Below are 19,430 nucleotides of genomic sequence, written 5' to 3'. Positions count from 1 at the left end.
ATCACCACTTATACAGAATCATGACCACTCGAGGATAAGGGCTAAGAGTGTACGGTAGTCAATTGGACAATGTAATCGTTAGTAATAGAAATTCGGTAAAGTTGTTAACTTAAGCAGAACGGCTCATCAAGAACTTGTTTACATTGGACTTGAAGACAGTCATATTGTAGTACGCTGAAGAGCAAGCAAACGGAAGACAGTTCCACAGGCGTGTAGTTCTAAGAAAGAAGCTTTACTTATGGAATCTACATTTAGGTTTAGGCACAGATAAAGAGTGGGGGGATTATTGATAGTGTTTTCAGCTAGAGGAGTGTTTCTTGTGAAAGTTTGGCGAGGAGAGGACCATGGATTGAAGCTCAGTCGAGCACTTGGCATGAAAATAACGATAAAGCAGAGACAAACTCGCAATATCTCTTCTGTGAGATAGTTTGTAGAGAAGAGAAATATTGTGTGTGTGTGTGTGTGTGTGTGTGTGTGTGTGTGTGTGTTTATAAACAATAAAATAAAATTTGTAGGCATAAAATTTTATAAAAGTCGTTTGTTTAATTTTATTTCATTGGCTTGGGATGGGGGCGGGGCTGAGTCCAAAAAATATAACAAAATGTTAGTGAGACACTTCCAACTCTCTCTAGGTGGTAGAATGCCCACTTTTTTTTAAGTGTAGTATCAAAACAGATACTACACTTTGAGTTATACATTTTATTCATTCTGAAAGTTTACAACCAAAACAGAAATAAACAAAAAATTAGGCACAAGGCCACTCAAAAATTGGGGAGGGGTGTCTATAGTCATCCTCACCACTGTACTTTTGCTAGTCTATGTTTGAAATACTTCAAACTCGTCCCACATTAAGATTCCCAAATCATATCGTGCATGTGTGTGTGTGTGTGTGCGTGTGTGTGTGTGTGTGTGATTTTAACAAACAATAAAATAAATTTGTAAACATAAAAAAATAAAACATATAAAAAGTCGTTTGCTTTATTTCATTGTTGAGGCAGTTACCATTCTCTCCTGATCAAAGTGGATCAATCCTCTTTTGAGCCAGTCAACAGAGCCGTTTTTATTTTTAGATTCTTGTGATAGTTAATTTCTGAGAGATCCGTACCTCCTGCTCATCCGGGCAAATACATTGGGTGCGGCCTGATTATGCAAATCAATTTTTTGCTAACAAAATTTAATTTTTTTTTTCACATTCTCTGGTAAAATTTTGAAGTATATAGTTTAATTGTGATATTTTCTTCCCTATAAAAAGATATATTTAAAATTTTTCAGTTTGATAGTCTTGTTTAAGGATTTTTTCTAAAAAGTGGTGATTTTAGCCGCCCGGCTCGATTAAGCATGAGTGACAAAATAGGGAAAAAGCCAGGTTTAACCGATTCCGATCGACTTCAAATAACTTCAATGCTTGGTAAAGGAATGACTACCATATATATATATATATATATATATATAATAAAAATTACAATAAGTTTACCAAGGTAATCAAAATGGTAAACTTAAAATATATTATAAATATTAAAGAGTTAATATTTACAAGCTTTTTATTCTCTCCAGATATGTTATTAATCATTTGTTCATATATATATATATATATATATATATATATATATATATATATATATATATATATATATATCCAAAAAACTTTGTAGAGATCATCGAACTATAAAAGCGTATGTGGTCAATGAAAAGACAAGTAAGAAGTACCTGAAAGATCTTATTTAAGAAAACTTAATGAGAAACGACGGATTGCCAGGGAGATCGTCAGAACACCCCATTCTACTAACAAGAAATTTTTCTGCGAACTGGAGCGCCCTAAATGTCGAAGGAATCTTGAAAAAGTGAAGAGTTCGAAAAAAAAACACAAAAAAACCTCCATTGAGCAAGAATCACATGGAAGAGCGTTGTTCAATAGGCCGAACAATATCTAAAGATGGATTTAAAGAACGCTGTTTTCACTAATGAATGCCGAGCGATGCTGGATGAACCAGACGGATGGTCTTCTGGTTGGGTGTTGATTGGTCGCCCAGTTGCATCATAGATCCGCCGACATCAAGGCTGTGAAGGTATGATGTTCTGAGCAGGAATCAAAGGCAATGAGATTATTGGACCATTTAGGGTGCCACAAGGGGTAAAAATTGATTCCAAGGATTACTGCCAGCTTCTTACAGACTTCTTGATTCCCTGGCTGAAAAATCAAACTTTTATGGAGAGAAAATCCTTGGTATTTCAGTCGGATAATGCACCTGCGCACAAGTCTAGTTAAACACAAATTTGGTTTAGGAATCACGGTTTCACAGAAGGCAGATTGATGGTTTGGCCTCCCAACAGCCCCGACTTAAACCCAATCGAAAATTTGTGGGTAATCATTAAGCGGAGAATTTATGCTGATAGGACACAATTTAACACCTTGGATACTCTCTGGAATCAATTAAGCCATATGAAGTCCAAACACTTACTTCTGTCGTCGACAAGCGTCTTCTTAAAATCGTCAAAAATGGAGGAGGCCATGTTGACTCGTAAAATGAAGTGAATAGCATTGCCACTGTTTTCTTTGTTTTATTTTGTTGTTTACTTTGTGTTCTATTCATTTTGATTCAGTGTTTGTTGAATAAAAGTATTTGAAACGGCAAAATAATCCATTTTTTACCGTTTGCATAATTTAACCAGACACTAAATATGGTACAAAAAATTATTATTGTATAAAAAAATAAGCTTAATCGAAATGTTTATGGGTCAATCAAAATTTTTAGGGTTTAATCAAAATGTTTAAGGTTTAATCGAAATGTTTAGGGTTTATCAAAATTTTTAGGGTTTAATCAAACTGTTTAAGGTTTAATCAAACTGTTTAAGGTTTAATCAAAATTTTTAGGGTTTAATCAAAATTTTTAGGGTTTAATCAAACTGTTTAAGGTTTAATCAAACTGTTTAAGGTTTAATCAAAATTTTTAGGGTTTATCAAAATTTTTAGGGTTTAATCAAAATTTTTAGGGTTTAATCAAAATTTTTAGGGTTTATCAAAATTTTTAGGGTTTAATCAAAATTTTTAGGGTTTAATCAAAATTTTTAGGGTTTATCAAAATTTTTAGGGTTTATCAAAATTTTTAGGGTTTAATCAAAATTTTTAGGGTTTAATCAAAATTTTTAGGGTTTATCAAAATTTTTAGGGTTTAATCAAAATTTTTAGGGTTTAATCAAACTGTTTAAGGTTTAATCAAACTGTTTAAGGTTTAATCAAAATTTTTAGGGTTTATCAAAATTTTTAGGGTTTAATCAAAATTTTTAGGGTTTAATCAAAATTTTTAGGGTTTATCAAAATTTTTAGGGTTTAATCAAAATTTTTAGGGTTTAATCAAACTGTTTAAGGTTTAATCAAACTGTTTAAGGTTTAATCAAAATTTTTAGGGTTTATCAAAATTTTTAGGGTTTAATCAAAATTTTCAGGGTTTAATCGAAATGTTTAGGGTTTATCAAAATTTTTAGGGTTTAATCAAAATTTTTAGGGTTTAATCAAAATTTTTAGGGTTTAATCAAAATTTTTAGGGTTTATCAAAATTTTTAGGGTTTAATCAAAATTTTTAGGGTTTATCAAAATTTTTAGGGTTTAATCAAAATTTTTAGGGTTTAATCAAAATTTTTAGGGTTTAATCAAAATTTTTAGGGTTTAATCAAAATTTTTAGGGTTTAATCAAAATTTTTAGGGTTTATCAAAATTTTTAGGGTTTAATCAAAATTTTTAGGGTTTATCAAAATTTTTAGGGTTTAATCAAAATTTTTAGGGTTTATCAAAATTTTTAGGGTTTAATCAAAATTTTTAGGGTTTAATCAAAATTTTTAGGGTTTAATCAAAATTTTTAGGGTTTTTCAAAATTTTTAGGGTTTAATCAAAATTTTTAGGGTTTAATCAAACTGTTTAAGGTTTAATCAAACTGTTTAAGGTTTAATCAAAATTTTTAGGGTTTATCAAAATTTTTAGGGTTTAATCAAAATTTTCAGGGTTTAATCGAAATGTTTAGGGTTTATCAAAATTTTTAGGGTTTAATCAAAATTTTTAGGGTTTATCAAAATTTTTAGGGTTTAATCAAAATTTTTAGGGTTTATCAAAATTTTTAGGGTTTAATCAAAATTTTTAGGGTTTAATCAAAATTTTTAGGGTTTAATCTAAATTTTTAGGGTTTAATCAAAATTTTTAGGGTTTATCAAAATTTTTAGGGTTTAATCAAAATTTTTAGGGTTTATCAAAATTTTTAGGGTTTAATCAAAATTTTTAGGGTTTATCAAAATTTTTAGGGTTTAATCAAAATTTTTAGGGTTTATCAAAATTTTTAGGGTTTAATCAAAATTTTTAGGGTTTAATCAAAATTTTTAGGGTTTAATCTAAATTTTTAGGGTTTATCAAAATTTTTAGGGTTTAATCGAAATGTTTAAGGTTTAATCAAAATTTTTAGGGTTTATCAAAATTTTTAGGGTTTAATCAAAATTTTTAGGGTTTATCAAAATTTTTAGGGTTTAATCAAACTGTTTAAGGTTTAATCAAAATTTTTAGGGTTTAATCAAAATTTTTAGGCTTTAATCAAAATTTTCAGGGTTTTTCAAAATTTTTAGGGTTTAATCAAAATTTTTAGGGTTTAACCAAAATTTTTAGGGTTTAATGCATCAGAACATGATAGTATTAAAAACTGCTTTGATAAGAAAACTTTAAAGATTCAATATATGTTTGAAGAGTTAGGTGTTGCATAATCAAGCCGCTCTCACTGTGCAGTTTATCTATGTTACTCTGTATAATATTAGCATGTTTATCGTTTTAGTTAATGCCAAAGCTGTGTGTTAATCACAGACACGGCTAGTTGGTTAATGGCAGTTATTTTGTATATGCTATGTATTTGTAATGTATATTTCACATATACTTGCCATGTATCATTATGTTTTCTATTCTTATTTTCTAGGTGTCCTGTGTGATTTCCCATCCGTTCCAATTGAAGGCATGGCAAATGTTACTACTTTTACTGAAGGTAGCAAAGCTATTTATTGGTGTCTTAAAAAAGGTTATGCTCCCAAGAACATCACTGAGCGGAAGTGCGTTAAGAAGAGCGACAATAGCGGTCTTGAGTGGGACCAATATACGCCAACATGTGTGGGTAAGTCGTTGTCTAGAATACCAGTTGTTCGTGTAAAAAACAAAGCAGTGAGACTAATGCATGATAGCCAATAATGTGTATAACTTGTGCTCATGTCTGCATTTGAATATTAATTCAAATCTTTTATTTAGTAGTTAACAGTATGTTTTTTATTTTATCTTTTTATTATAATTGCATTTTCACCCCAAACAAGGCACAGGGCCACTGTGATGTAGGCGCTACTATCTGGGACATAAATTGCAGGGATACTATGTAGGGAGTTGAGCAGCAAGATATCTGTTTACATCATAATTGTACTTCTGCAATTTAATAGAGTCCGGGAAGTAAGAACCAGGAAGGGAATTCCAAAGTCTAGCAGTCTTAGAGAAGAAACTTATTAGAGTAGGAGGTTTCTAGGGATTTCTACTGTGTAGGGGTGAGATTTTGCTGCTTGTCAGGTTTGTCAAGGGTATTTACATCGAGGAGGGAGAAGAGCTTGTAGTTTGCTGGAGCACCTACCATTAAAATATTTATAAAGCAAGCAGAGAGATGGAACATTTCGTCGATGGGACAGCGGTTAAAGCCTAGTTAATGGTGCAGGACTTATTAGGTTGCCGACTTTCTTTTGAACCCCGTCTAAGAGTGAGAGACAAGTAGCAGATGCAGCAGCCCAAATGTGGCAGCGATAGTCCATACATGGCCGAATGGTGACCTTGTAGAGGTACAGGATACTCTCAGGCGTAACTTTCTAGTATGGTAGAGAGAGCCCATCATATTCTGTTAGATGTGTTATTGAGCCCCTTCTTCTGCTCATTCACACGCACACAAATATAAATATGTGTTTATATAAATCTGAAACCTTTATAAGAAAAGGTATTGATGCTCTCACTGAACCTCTTTATGTGACCTTGGTGAAAGGTGCTGATGAGGAGGCGAATTCAAATGCGCATATACAAAAGATAAGAAAATAATGATAATTCTAAGTAGCCTCTGAAACGATCGTATGCCAGATTACTGACAGGAATTGAAGGAACATTAATGATAAATAATTTATTTGTGTACGTCTATTCATTCTACATACACACACACACGTACATAAAAACATCGTTTCCGAAACGATCGTACAATCTATTGATTTTGTTTGTTTTCCTTTTGAAACTGATTTTTCATTCAAAATTATAATGCCTATCGAGCTTGTTATACATCTATATTACAACCATCACTGTTTTCTTTTAATAGTATTAATACATTTACTAGTACATTTAAATAATCTCTGATCTTTAGACTCTAGGTCTAATCCCCTCAAAATTATATATATATATATATATATATATATATATATATATATTAAATTGTAATTCATATATATATATATATATATATATATATATATATATTAAATTGTAATTCATATATATATATATATATATATATATATATATTAAATTGTAATTCATATATATATATATATATATATATATTAAATTGTAATTCATATATATATATATATATATATATATATTAAATTGTAATTCATATATATATATATATATATATATATATTAAATTGTAATTCATATATATATATATATATATATATATATATTAAATTGTAATTCATATATATATATATATATATATATATTAAATTGTAATTCAATGAATTTCCAAGCAGGAGGATTTGCAGAAAAAGGATATGAAAGTTTTTTTAGATCCAGCTTGCTTGGTAAAATGCTACAGGACTTCTGATAAATTTATTATTTTGACTTTGACTTTCCATGTCTCACTGACTTTAGCAAATAGGGTGCATACCTTTATAAGTATTTGCTAATATTTTCTCTCCTCTGATGAGATGGTAGACATCGAAACCCTATAGGTTAAGGAGATTAATTTTCTAAAGCATTCTTTGTCTTGCTTAGAATAATAAAAATTCTTTGATATGAAAATCAACCACTTCATTTCATTTCAATGAGAGTTTTTGGAAATTCATTGAATGACAATTTAAATTTTTTTGCTCTATCTTGCATATCGAGCAATTCTTGTTTAGATGGGATAACTTATAAAATATTACTGCCAGTAATATTTTGCAAACCTTACAATCTCACGTTTCCATAATAACTGATTGTTAAATAAAAACTATTCTGAAGAGTATATATATATATATATATATATATATATATATATATATATATATATATATATATATATATATATATATATACTGTTATGTGTGTCTGACACATTAAATAGGTTTTGTATTCGAATGTCTTTGATAAGTATCGATAATTGTAAAAATCTGATGAAAGTCAGAACAGGCGATTTTGACCAAAGCTAACCACTCATACAGCCTAACATCACAAGTGCATTCGAGATGTTTGAGTCAAGAATCATAGTTCAATTGTGCTCCAAGCAGAAACATTCAATTCCAATGCGCCCCTGTCATATCAAAGAGCCAACTATTGATTATAAATGTTGGGCCTTTCTGCTTGTGTGGCAATAAGTCTTCTCAAATGCACTTGTGATGTTAGGCTGTGTAAGGTGTTAACTTTGGTTCAAATTGCCTGTTCCTTCTTTCATCGTATTATTTGACTTATGGATACTTATCAATGACATTCCGATACAACACCTATCTAAAAACACTGCCAAGCACATAGAATAGATTTGTGTGAAATTTAAAATAAAATTGACCCAGCCGTTTAGGAGTCTATTGGGAACGAACTCACATGCACAGGCAATGTTCCTTTTCTATAATAGTATATAGATAGATAATGGGGTTTGAGAAAAAAAATTGACACTTTTGGAAAAGGAAAATGTTACACCTTGACCCATGATGCACGGGTAATTATTTGTTTTGAATACCTGTATAGCAAAAGGGGTCGGGTCAGTCAGCTAATCAGCCGTATTTTACTTTGACCCAAAGTCTAGACTCATGTTGGGGTGACTTGTTCAGTTGTCTGAAGTATGGTTGACCATGGCTCTCCAAATTTGCTCTCCATATCTCCACAGGAAGATATGGAAAGACGGAAGTGTCCCATTACTTTCTGTCGATTAGGGGGTGTATTTCCTCCAGTGAGTTAAACGCAGCCCCAGATACCAACCTGGAAATTTCTGCGACTCAATACATTCGCCTAACATTCCCAAATTGTCACACATCTGGTACTGGCCGGGCTTAATGTTGCTTAACTTCGGTGATCTGACGAGAACCAGTATGCCAACATGATTATGACATATGCTGTTACAAAAATAAAAACGAAGACATTTTTTGTTAATTTTTTTCAAAAAATCTAAACGTTTTTAAGAAAATCTATAAATATAAAAGCGAAAATGTATGTATGTGTGTATGTATGTATGTATGTATGTATGTATGTATGTATGTATGTATGTGTGTGTGTGTGTGTATGTATGTATGTATGTATGTATGTATGTGTGTGTGTGTGTGTGTTCGCTTTTTCTGTGTGTCTACAAAGGCTTCTTTCAGAGAAGCGGTCGGTCGGTTCACAACTTTTTAAAACTTTTTATATCAGATATAAATCGTAATATCTCAGAGTTAACAACGAAGCTCGCCTGTCTATTTAATTTGCTCGACTTCGGGAAGATAAATATTCAACATTTGTCGCTCGTCACATGTGGGTTAGCCTTTTTCCTATAACATCTTGGGAAAATAAAAATAAAAAAAGCGTTCCTGCAGTAAATGAAATACTATCCTGCAGTCAAACTTGACCTCATTAACTCATTAAAACGGGCACCTGCCAAATCACAGTAATTAAATAAATTCAAGCGTGTTTCCGTTAGCATCTTACGGTGGGGGCAATCGTTAACGTCGCACGTTTTTTTTTTTTTTTTCACACTTTAATTTACAACTTTGCCTCAACGGTTCGGGTTCGATCCTCATACTTACCTACCAAAACATTTTTTAACCCCACCCCCACCCCACCCCCGGAGTTTTCACACACACCTCCAAACACCCGGGCAACGCCGGGTACTCCTCACTAGTAATTTATAAAAGAAAGAAATAAACAAAAATATCAGGAAAATTTTTTTGTGTGCTATCAGTTTTTTGTTCTTTGTAACGAAGTACCTGGCATGTGTATAGCACCAACGGCATGGCATGTATGCAAACACCAAAACTGTGGCACAAGGCGACGTCACAGCAGAGCAAGAGGAAGGAGAAAAAGAAAAAAAGAAAGAAAGGAAAGAAGAAGCCCGTGTAGGCATGATAGAGGCTTTTTTTTACCACATGCTGGCGTGAGATAGACTTTTAATCACATGGCGACATAACAAGACTCTTAAGCATGTGTCAATGTGACAGGAACGTTTTTAAAAAAAGTGCAAGACGCACTAATCCTCCAGACTTTTGCCAGATTTCTGGGCGGTCATGAACTGTCAAACGAATTACAAGCATAACAGCTGGTTATACCTGCAAATAAAACAAAAAAAAAACTGTTAGTTAATCTAAATAGAGGAAAGCAAAAATGCTACCATTTGTTGCTGACTTGAGAAATACATGTCAGGCAGCTTGGTGTAGAGCGTTATAAATGCGTCTTTTTTCAATTGAGAAAAAAAAATTCTTTCTTTGTTAAAATGTAACGACTACATTACATGAAGATTATTTGGAACCTTTGGAAAGGCTGTACCCTCATCACAGCCTCTTTCACTTCCTCAATTGTCTTATAACTGCAGCCTCAAAGGTTTTCCTTGAACTTACGAAATAACCAAAAATCATAGGGAGCAAGATCTGAACTATGGGAAGGGTGAGGAACTGTTTTGATGCCCATCTTGGTTAAATAGTCTGTGATAAGGATGGAGTTGTTGACTGATGCATTCGCACAAATCTTCCGCATCTTCAGTTCCTCATGAATAATTGTGTGTACAGTTCCGACACTGTCATTTAATTTTGCACTTATTGTTTCTATAGACACACGACGGTCCTTATCCATGAAATTCTTTATGTGGTCAATCAATTGCTCTGCTGTGACGTCGCCACCAACTTTGGTGTTTGCATACATGCCATGCCGTTGGTGCTATACACATGCCAGGTACTTTGTTACAAAGAACAAAGGTGTTCTGACTTCGTTACTCTTCCCACACCTCTCATCATCCCTCACAAACTCCTTGAATCTCTTATGCCACTCAAAAACTGATGCTCGATTCATGTAAGATGGTCCAAAAGCAGCCTGAAGCATTCCATACGTTTCTGTGGCTTTTTGAAATTCACTAGCTGTGATAATTAGGCTTTAGTAGGATGAATTCCAATTCCTGCTGTAGCTGTTCATTTGAACCTAAAATCATAAAAATCGGTCAATCATTTCATAAAATGTATAGCAATAACATACTGAATTTTCAGAAATCTACGACAATTTAAATGCCTGTACAAAAAATGTTTTGAAACTTATTTATAACACCTTGTATTTTTTGCAGACGTAAAATATACACTTGTGGGAGGGATCTATAATTTTTTGTTTTACTGGTAGTTTAAAATTAAATATTTAAGTTTTATAAATATCTCCACTGTTTGAAATCATTGTAATCTATAATATAAATCTCATCTGTCTGTTTAAATGTATGTATGTATGTATGTATGTATGTATGCCTAAAACATTTGACAGAGGCGACGGATTTTCTTGAGATCGGTATCGTTTTAAAGCACGACCCTTCGGATGACAAATAGCGAAAAACATTGATTTCTTCACCCTCAACTGGGTACTTTTCTACATATATATATATATATATACATATATACGCATGTTTCGATCAAGAGCAGGGAAAATTTCTGTTTGTTTTTCTCGCAATTCAATTTTTCTTTTTGCCAGGCCAATGTTCGAATGTTCTGTCCGAGTGCAAACATTGGACTGCCAAAAAGAAAAAATGGATTACAAGAAAAATAAACAGGCATTGTTCCTGCTCTTCAACGAAACATGCACTAGAGAAAATAATGTTGCCCAAGTATACTATATATATATATATATATATATATATATATATATATATATAATAAATTCCACAGCCAAACAACGTCGCAGCCCACAAGAGCCATGACAGTCAAAGAACCGGAAGTCCAAGACTCGAGTTTCGCCCTCATTTGGGCTCGTCAGTTAGACACATCCGAACTCAGGATTCGAAACCCGAGCCTCTTGCATGCAAGGCAAGCACTCTACCAACTGAGCAAACGCCCTGCACACAAGAATTTCAATTAACCAACACAGATCAAGCCAACCGCGCCGAAATCCGACTGTGAAATGAACCTACTACGTCTCAACAAGGGACGCGGTCATCCAACCAGCTAATAACCCCAAGCTGATGTCTCACTAGTAGGAGTTTTAACTCGAAAGGACGATGCCATCCAGCAATACTATATATATATATATATATATATATATATATATATATATATATATATATATATATATATATATGTAAAGAGTTTTTCCTAAATATGTCTGTGTATAATTTATGATTATTAAGGAGTTTTTGGTTTCTTGTAAAACATTGTTGACGAATAGTTGGGCCTTACGACTCTTGTTTGAGAAGCAAAGAAAGCTTAAATGAAAATCAAGTGTTCCAATAGTCTCTTATTCTTGGAATACATTGGGGACGTCATTTTGATTATAAGGAAGAAGCAGGGAGCAAGTATTATTTTTTGTAAGCAATGTATTGGTGTGTGATGAAATTAGCATGAGTGAAAAACTCAAATAATTATATTTGTAAATGTTGGAACACGGTGGTGTGAGGAGAGTGAGAGGATTTAATGAATAGAGAGTGAACGTTTTTGCTAACTTTTTTATGAGACTATGTATTTTAGAGAAAAGTTTTCTTTATAATAAATGTGATGATTTTTGATCGCCGATGAAATACACATATAGTTCATCGAAACAAGTTTTAAGTGTTAAATGTCAAAGATTTGTTTAGGAGATGTTCAGTTATTTTATTATTGAAACTGTAAAAGCAAGGAAAATCGAGACTTCTTATATATATGTGTGTGTGTGTGTGTGTGTGTGTGTGTGTGTGTATATATATAAAGTACAGAATTTTTCTCATATAATATCTGCATTTGTGTGTAATTTATGATTAACTTCATGTTTATATTTTCTTTGCAGATGTGCAACCCCCGACCATCAAAAGTGGCAGTTGTAATGCATCGATAACTCTGGACAAATACAGCCAACTGAACTTGACTCCACCCGACTTCACTGATAACTCAGGGCATGTCACTGTCGAGATTGAACCGAAAGAAGCCATCAAGGGATTTATAGTTACAAACGATATGACGATAGTATACACCGCCACAGATGCAGAAGGTCACAGCCTTTCTTGTCACAAAACAATAACTATTGAAGGTAAACAACTTTTATATTTCAGTCGTGTTTAGATTTATTCAATGTAATTAAAACAAACATACATTTTGATCGAATTGATTTCCTGCTAAAATATTAGTCGACCTCTGACAGTATATCAAAATATTAGTTGTTGCCTGAAAGCATGTGATAATATTAGTCAACGTCTAACAGAATGTAGTAATATTAGTTAACGCCTGACAGCATGTGATAATATTAGTCAACGCCTAACAGCATGTGATAGTATTTGCCAATCCCTGACAGCATGTGGTAATATTAATTGACGCCCCATAGCATGTGATATTAGTTGACTCTTGTCAGCATGTGGTAATATTAATCAATGTCCAACAGCATGTGGTAATATTAGTCAATGCCTGACAGCGTGTGATAATATTTGCCAATGCCTGACAGCATGTGGTAATATTAATTGACGCCTCATAGCATGTAATATCAGTTGACTCTTGTCAGCATGTGGTAATATTAGTCAATGCTCGACAGCATGTGATAATATTTGTCAATGCCAAACAGCATGTGATAATATTTGTCAATGCCAAACAGCATGTGATAATATTTGTCAACGCCAAACAGCATGTGATAATATTTGCCAACACCTGACAGCATGTGATAATATTAATTGACGCCTGATAGCATGTGATATTAGTTGACTGTTGTCAGCATGTAGTAATATTAGTCAATGCTTGACAGCATTGTGATAATATTAGCTGATGCCTGACAGCATGTGGTAATATTAATCGACGCCTGACAGCATATGATATGGTTATATTAGTCAACGTCTGATGTGCAGGTCAAAATATTAGTAGATGCTTGGTAGCACATGTCCTCACAAATATAACCTTGTCTAATTTTACTTATGATAGTTATTCGATTAATAAATAACATCGCGATCATGATTTTTCCACAAGCGCCGGCGGGAACTCTGCAAATACTTGGTGGATGGTGGCGATCAGGTTGGCTTTAGTGTTGTCGGAGGTCATGTTGATGATATTCCCAACATATGACCAAACAAAATAGTCCAGCGAGTTCAGGTCGAGGGAGGAGGGGGGCAGTGAGAGAAGGGTACAAAGTTATAGCACTCCTTCTAAAGACAAGCCTGGGTCTCTTTGGATTTGTGCGCCAGAGCCAAGTCCTGCTGCCACACCCAAGGTTTGTCAGCAGCCACTTGATTGCACCAGGGGATCACCACACTCTTAAGCACATCCAGGTTCATTTTGGTGTTGACTTTCAAGCCGACTTTGAAGATGTGAGGTGGTATGATGCAGCCCTCACTTGAAACCACACCAAAGACCATAACCGTGGCCAAAAAACTGTTTTCATCACCCTGGACATGTTCCTGTTATTCGTGGCAATCCAGCGATGCATTTTGAAGGTTCTGGCAATCGTCCTGTTGTCATACCTTGGATCAGTAGAGAGCATGAGTTGTACAGCGGCGCATCTCCGATCTCACTCGTTGAACATTGTGTCAATTTCAGACATGATAGAAGTCTCGTATCGCTCTTGGGATTTGTACACAACTGGCCAACTAGTAGACCGTCTACAACGGAAATAAAAACTAGTTTTCATCAAATGGAAATGGAATCATGTGGTCTTTTCTAGGGCGACAATTTTATCGTTCCACCCTGTACATATTTTGGTTGTTTCCCTATACTGATTTCAGAATAATTTACGCCGAGTGCGTTTGAACTATATTAAGTCCAATAAAATCGAAACATATTTATGTACAAGATAACACATTAAATCGAAAGATAAATCTTAACTAATTATTTAGTTAATTCATCTGCTTAACTTATCCTCGAGTGGCCTCCAGGCATTGATAGGTAATCTATAATATAAATCTCACCTGTCTGTATAAATGTATGTATGTATGTTTGTATGTCTGCCTGAAACTTTCGACAGAGTTGACGGATTTTCACAAGATTGGTATCCTTTTGAAGCGCGACATCTCGGATAACAAATATTAAAAAAATGGCCAAAAGCATTAATTCCTTCACCTTCAACTGAGCAGTTTTCTACAAGGAGGGGTCGATTTTTGCGAGGCATTTTTGCAAGTCATTGTAACGATGGGATTGACTTTACCTAATTTTAACGTTTCAATCTTCCAGTCGCATCATGAGCAGTAAGATATAAGGTTTTCTTTCCCTTTCTTTTCTGCCTTCGTGTCATGGGATCAAGCCTGCTTATTTACTACCACTGTTTTTTTTTTTGCTCAATACGCACCTCCAAACACCTGGGCAATGCCGGGCACCCATGCTAGTTTCCTATAAAAGAAAACAAAAAAGTAAAAACCGCAAATGTCCGATACATAATGCGTGAATTATTTTATTAATTGTTTTTTTTTTTTTACATAGACGTCACCACTTATCAAGGCCGATAGGCCACTCAAGGTTAAAGAGTGTAGAGTAGTCAAAAGGACAATATAGTAATCGATAGTAATGGAAGTTCGGTAAATTTGTTAACTTAAGTGGAACGGCTCATCAGAAACTTGTTCACGTTGGACTTAAACCATATTATAGAAAGCTGGAAAGCAGGAAAACGGAAGACAATTCCACAGGCGTGCAGTTCTAAGGAAGAAGCTTTGATCATGGAACCTATGTTTAGGCTTAGGTACAGATAAAGAGTGGGGAAAATTATTGATAATGTTTTCAGCTAGTCTAGTGTTTCTTGTGAAAGTTTGGCGAGGGGGGACCATAGATTGAAGCTCAGTCGAACACTTTCCATGAAAATAACGATAAAGCAGAGACAAACTCGCAACATCTCTTCTGTGAGATAGAGGTTGCAGCGAAGAGAAAAGAATTCTTTTTCTTCTATATTGATGCTTGATGTCGTCATTTCTATTTGTCGTCGCCATTTCATCGAGTGGTTGATTCGTTTTTCTAGCCTACTCTGGCTGTGATCTGTCATCAGTGGTACTTGTAGTTTGATATGCATTGATTTGCATATCAATGAGGCTTTGCCCCAAAAAAGACGTCATAAAAAAAAACCCTGAAGTCGAGAGGGCAGGGGAATCGAGTTCTTGGAACTGAACGGAGTAGTTTTACAATAAAAAGTAGTATGGCCGCTGAAAACTTTTGTCTGACTATAAGCTATTTCGGCATGAAATATAAAGTCGATGTGACGAGGCGAAAGTGAGATTTGTTGAAAATTGGAAGCGTCGAGAAATGGAAACGTTGAAATGTCATCTGAGTAGGACTTTTTTCTAATCATCGTGTGTGATGATAATGAAGAATAAGGATAAAACTGACTTTTTTATGTTCGCGAAGCTAGTAGTGTCTAGCGGTACTCAGTAAGCTAGTAGTATATGGTGGTACTCAGGAAGCTAGTAGTGTCTGGCGGTACTCAGGAAGCTAGTAGTGTCTGGCGGTACTCAGGAAGCTAGTAGTGTCTGGCGGTACTCAGGAAGCTAGTAGTGTCTGGTGGTACTCAGGAAGCTAGTAGTGTCTAGCAATACTCGAGAAGCTAGTAGTGTCTGGCGGTACTCAGGAAGCTAGTAGTGTATGGCGGTACTCAGGAAGCTAGTAGTGTCTGGCGGTACTCAGGAAGCTAGTAGTGTATGGTGGTACTCAGGAAGCTAGTAGTGTCTGGCGGTACTCAGGAAGCTAGTAGTGTCTAGCAATACTCGAGAAGCTAGTAGTGTCTGGCGGTACTCAGGAAGCTAGTAGTGTATGGTGGTACTCAGTAAGCTAGTAGTGTCTGGCGGTACTCAGTAAGCTAGTAGTGTCTGGCGGTACTCAGGAAGCTAGTAGTGTAGGGCGGTACTCAGGAAGCTAGTAGTGTCTGGCGGTACTCAGGAAGCTAGTAGTGTCTGTCGGTACTCAGGGAGCTAGTAGTGTCTGGCGGTACTCAGGAAGCTAGTAGTGTCTGGCGGTACTCAGGAAGCTAGTAGTGTCTGGCGGTACTCAGGAAGCTATTAGTGTCTAGCAATACTCGAGAAGCTAGTAGTGTCTGGCGGTACTCAGAAAGCTAGTAGTGTATGGTGGTACTCAGGAAGCTAGTAGTGTCTGGCGGTACTCAGGAAGCTAGTAGTGTCTAGCAATACTCAGTAAGCTAGTAGTGTCTGACGGTACTCAGTAAGCTAGTAGCGTATGGTGGTACTCAGGAAGCTAGTAGTGTATGGTGGTACTCAGGAAGCTAGTAGTGTATGGTGGTACTCAGGAAGCTAGTAGTGTATGGTGGTACTCAGTAAGCTAGTAGTGTATGGTGGTACTCAGTTAGCTAGTAGTGTATGGTGGTACTCAGTAAGCTAGTAGTGTATGGCGGTACTCAGGAAGCTAGTAGTGTATGGTGGTACTCAGTAAGCTAGTAGTGTATGGTGGTACTCAGTTAGCTAGTAGTGTATGGTGGTACTCAGTAAGCTAGTAGTGTATGGCGGTACTCAGGAAGCTAGTAGTGTATGGTGGTACTCAGGAAGCTAGTAGTGTCTGGCGGTACTCAGGAAGCTAGTAGTGTCTGGCGGTACTCAGGAAGCTAGTAGTGTATGGCGGTACTCAGGAAGCTAGTAGTGTACGGTGGTACTCAGGAAGCTAGTAGTGTCTGGCGGTACTCAGGAAGCTAGTAGTGTCTAGCAATACTCGAGAAGCTAGTAGTGTCTGGCGGTACTCAGGAAGCTAGTAGTGTATGGTGGTACTCAGGAAGCTAGTAGTGTATGGCGGTACTCAGGAAGCTAGTAGTGTCTGGCGGTACTCAGGAAGCTAGTAGTGTCTGGCGGTACTCAGGAAGCTAGTAGTGTCTGGCGGTACTCAGGAAGCTAGTAGTGTCTGGCGGTACTCAGGAAGCTAGTAGTGTCTGGCGGTACTCAGGGAGCTAGTAGTGTCTGGCGGTACTCAGGAAGCTAGTAGTGTCTGGCGGTACTCAGGAAGCTAGTAGTGTCTGGCGGTACTCAGGAAGCTAGTAGTGTCTAGCAATACTCGAGAAGCTAGTAGTGTCTGGCGGTACTCAGGAAGCTAGTAGTGTATGGCGGTACTCAGGAAGCTAGTAGTGTATGGCGGTTCTCAGGAAGCTAGTAGTGTCTGGCGGTACTCAGGAAGCTAGTAGTGTCTGGCGGTACTCAGGAAGCTAGTAGTGTCTAGCAATAGTCGAGAAGCTAGTAGTGTCTGGCGGTACTCAGGAAGCTAGTAGTGTATGGTGGTAATCAGGAAGCTAGTAGTGTATGGTGGTACTCAGGAAGCTAGTAGTGTCTGGCGGTACTCAGGAAGCTAGTAGTGTCTGGCGGTACTCAGGAAGATAGTAGTGTATGGTGGTAGTCAGGAAGCTAGTAGTGTATGGTGGTACTCAGGAAACTAGTAGTGTCTGGCGGTACTCAGGAAGCTAGTAGTGTCTGGCGGTACTCAGGAAGCTAGTAGTGTCTGGCGGTACTCAGGAAGCTAGTAGTGTCTGGCGGTACTCAGGAAGCTAGTAGTGTCTGGCGGTACTCAGGAAGATAGTAGTGTATGGTGGTACTCAGGAAGCTAGTAGTGTATGGTGGTTCTCAGGAAGCTAGTAGTGTCTGGCGGTACTCAGGAAGCTAGTAGTGTATGGTGGTACTCAGGAAGCTAGTAGTGTCTGGCGGTACTCAGGAAGCTAGTAGTGTCTAGCAATACTCGAGAAGCTAGTAGTGTCTAGCGGTACTCAGTAAGCTAGTAGTATATGGTGGTACTCAGGAAGCTAGTAGTGTCTGGCGGTACTCAGGAAGCTAGTAGTGTCTGGCGGTACTCAGGAAGCTAGTAGTGTAGGGCGGTACTCAGGAAGCTAGTAGTGTATGGTGGTACTCAGGAACCTAGTAGTGTATGGTGGTACTCAGGAAGCTAGTAGTGTCTGGCGGTACTCAGGAAGCTAGTAGTGTCTGGGGGTACTCAGGAAGCTAGTAGTGTATGGTGGTACTCAGGAAGCTAGTAGTGTCTGGCGGTACTCAGGAAGCTAGTAGTGTCTGGCGGTACTCAGGAAGCTAGTAGTGTATGGTGGTACTTAGGAAGCTAGTAGTGTATGGTGGTACTCAGGAAGCTAGTAGTGTATGGTGGTACTCAGGAAGCTAGTAGTGTCTGGCGGTACTCAGGAAGCTAGTAGTGTATGGTGGTACTCAGGAAGCTAGTAGTGTATGGTGGTACTCAGGAAGCTAGTAGTGTCTGGCGGTACTCAGGAAGCTAGTAGTGTCTAGCAGTACTCAGTAAGCTAGTAGTATATGGTGGTACTCAGGAAGCTAGTAGTGTCTGGCGGTACTCAGGAAGCTAGTAGTATATGGTGGTACTCAGGAAGCTAGTAGTGTCTGGCGGTACTCAGGAAGCTAGTAGTGTATGGTGGTACTCAGGAAGCTAGTAGTGTATGGTGGTACTCAGTAAGCTAGTAGTGTATGGTGGTACTCAGTAAGCTAGTAGTGTATGGCGGTACTCAGGAAGCTAGTAGTGTATGGTGGTACTCAGGAAGCTAGTAGTGTCTGGCGGTACTCAGGAAGCTAGTAGTGTATGGTGGTACTCAGGAAGCTAGTAGTGTATGGCGGTACTCAGGAAGCTAGTAGTGTATGGTGGTACTCAGGAAGCTAGTAGTGTCTGGCGGTACTCAGGAAGCTAGTAGTGTTTGGCGGTACTCAGGAAGCTAGTAGTGTATGGTGGTACTCAGGAAGCTAGTAGTGTATGGTGGTACTCAGTAAGCTAGTAGTGTCTGGCGGTACTCAGGAAGCTAGTAGTGTATGGTGGTACTCAGGAAGCTAGTAGTGTATGGCGGTACTCAGGAAGCTAGTAGTGTATGGTGGTACTCAGGAAGCTAGTAGTGTATGGCGGTACTCAGGAAGCTAGTAGTGTATGGTGGTACTCAGGAAGCTAGTAGTGTCTGGCGGTACTCAGGAAGCTAGTAGTGTCTAGCAATACTCGAGAAGCTAGTAGTGTCTGGCAGTACTCAGGAAGCTAGTGGTGTATGGTGGTAATCAGGAAGCTAGTAGTGTATGGTGGTAATCAGGAAGCTAGTAGTGTATGGTGATACTCAGGAAGCTAGTAGT

General features: G+C 36.7%; 1 protein-coding gene across 1 annotated transcript in view; it reads left to right on the top strand.

Annotated features, from left to right (window-relative positions):
- The window catches only part of LOC145297772 (uncharacterized), a 482,067-nt gene that overhangs the window by 159,996 nt on the left and 302,641 nt on the right, over positions 1-19,430 (top strand). The window contains exons 22-23 of the mRNA XM_080144017.1: positions 4,947-5,138; positions 12,212-12,451. Coding sequence (XP_080000143.1) covers positions 4,947-5,138; positions 12,212-12,451 — 432 coding nt within the window. The remainder of the gene's footprint in view (positions 1-4,946; positions 5,139-12,211; positions 12,452-19,430) is intronic.

The sequence above is a fragment of the Euprymna scolopes genome, chromosome 18, assembly GCF_053919585.1.
Source record: "Euprymna scolopes isolate OS-2025 chromosome 18, ASM5391958v1, whole genome shotgun sequence".
NCBI classification, from domain to species: domain Eukaryota; kingdom Metazoa; phylum Mollusca; class Cephalopoda; order Sepiida; family Sepiolidae; genus Euprymna; species Euprymna scolopes.
This window is presented reverse-complemented; position numbering and strand designations above follow the sequence as displayed.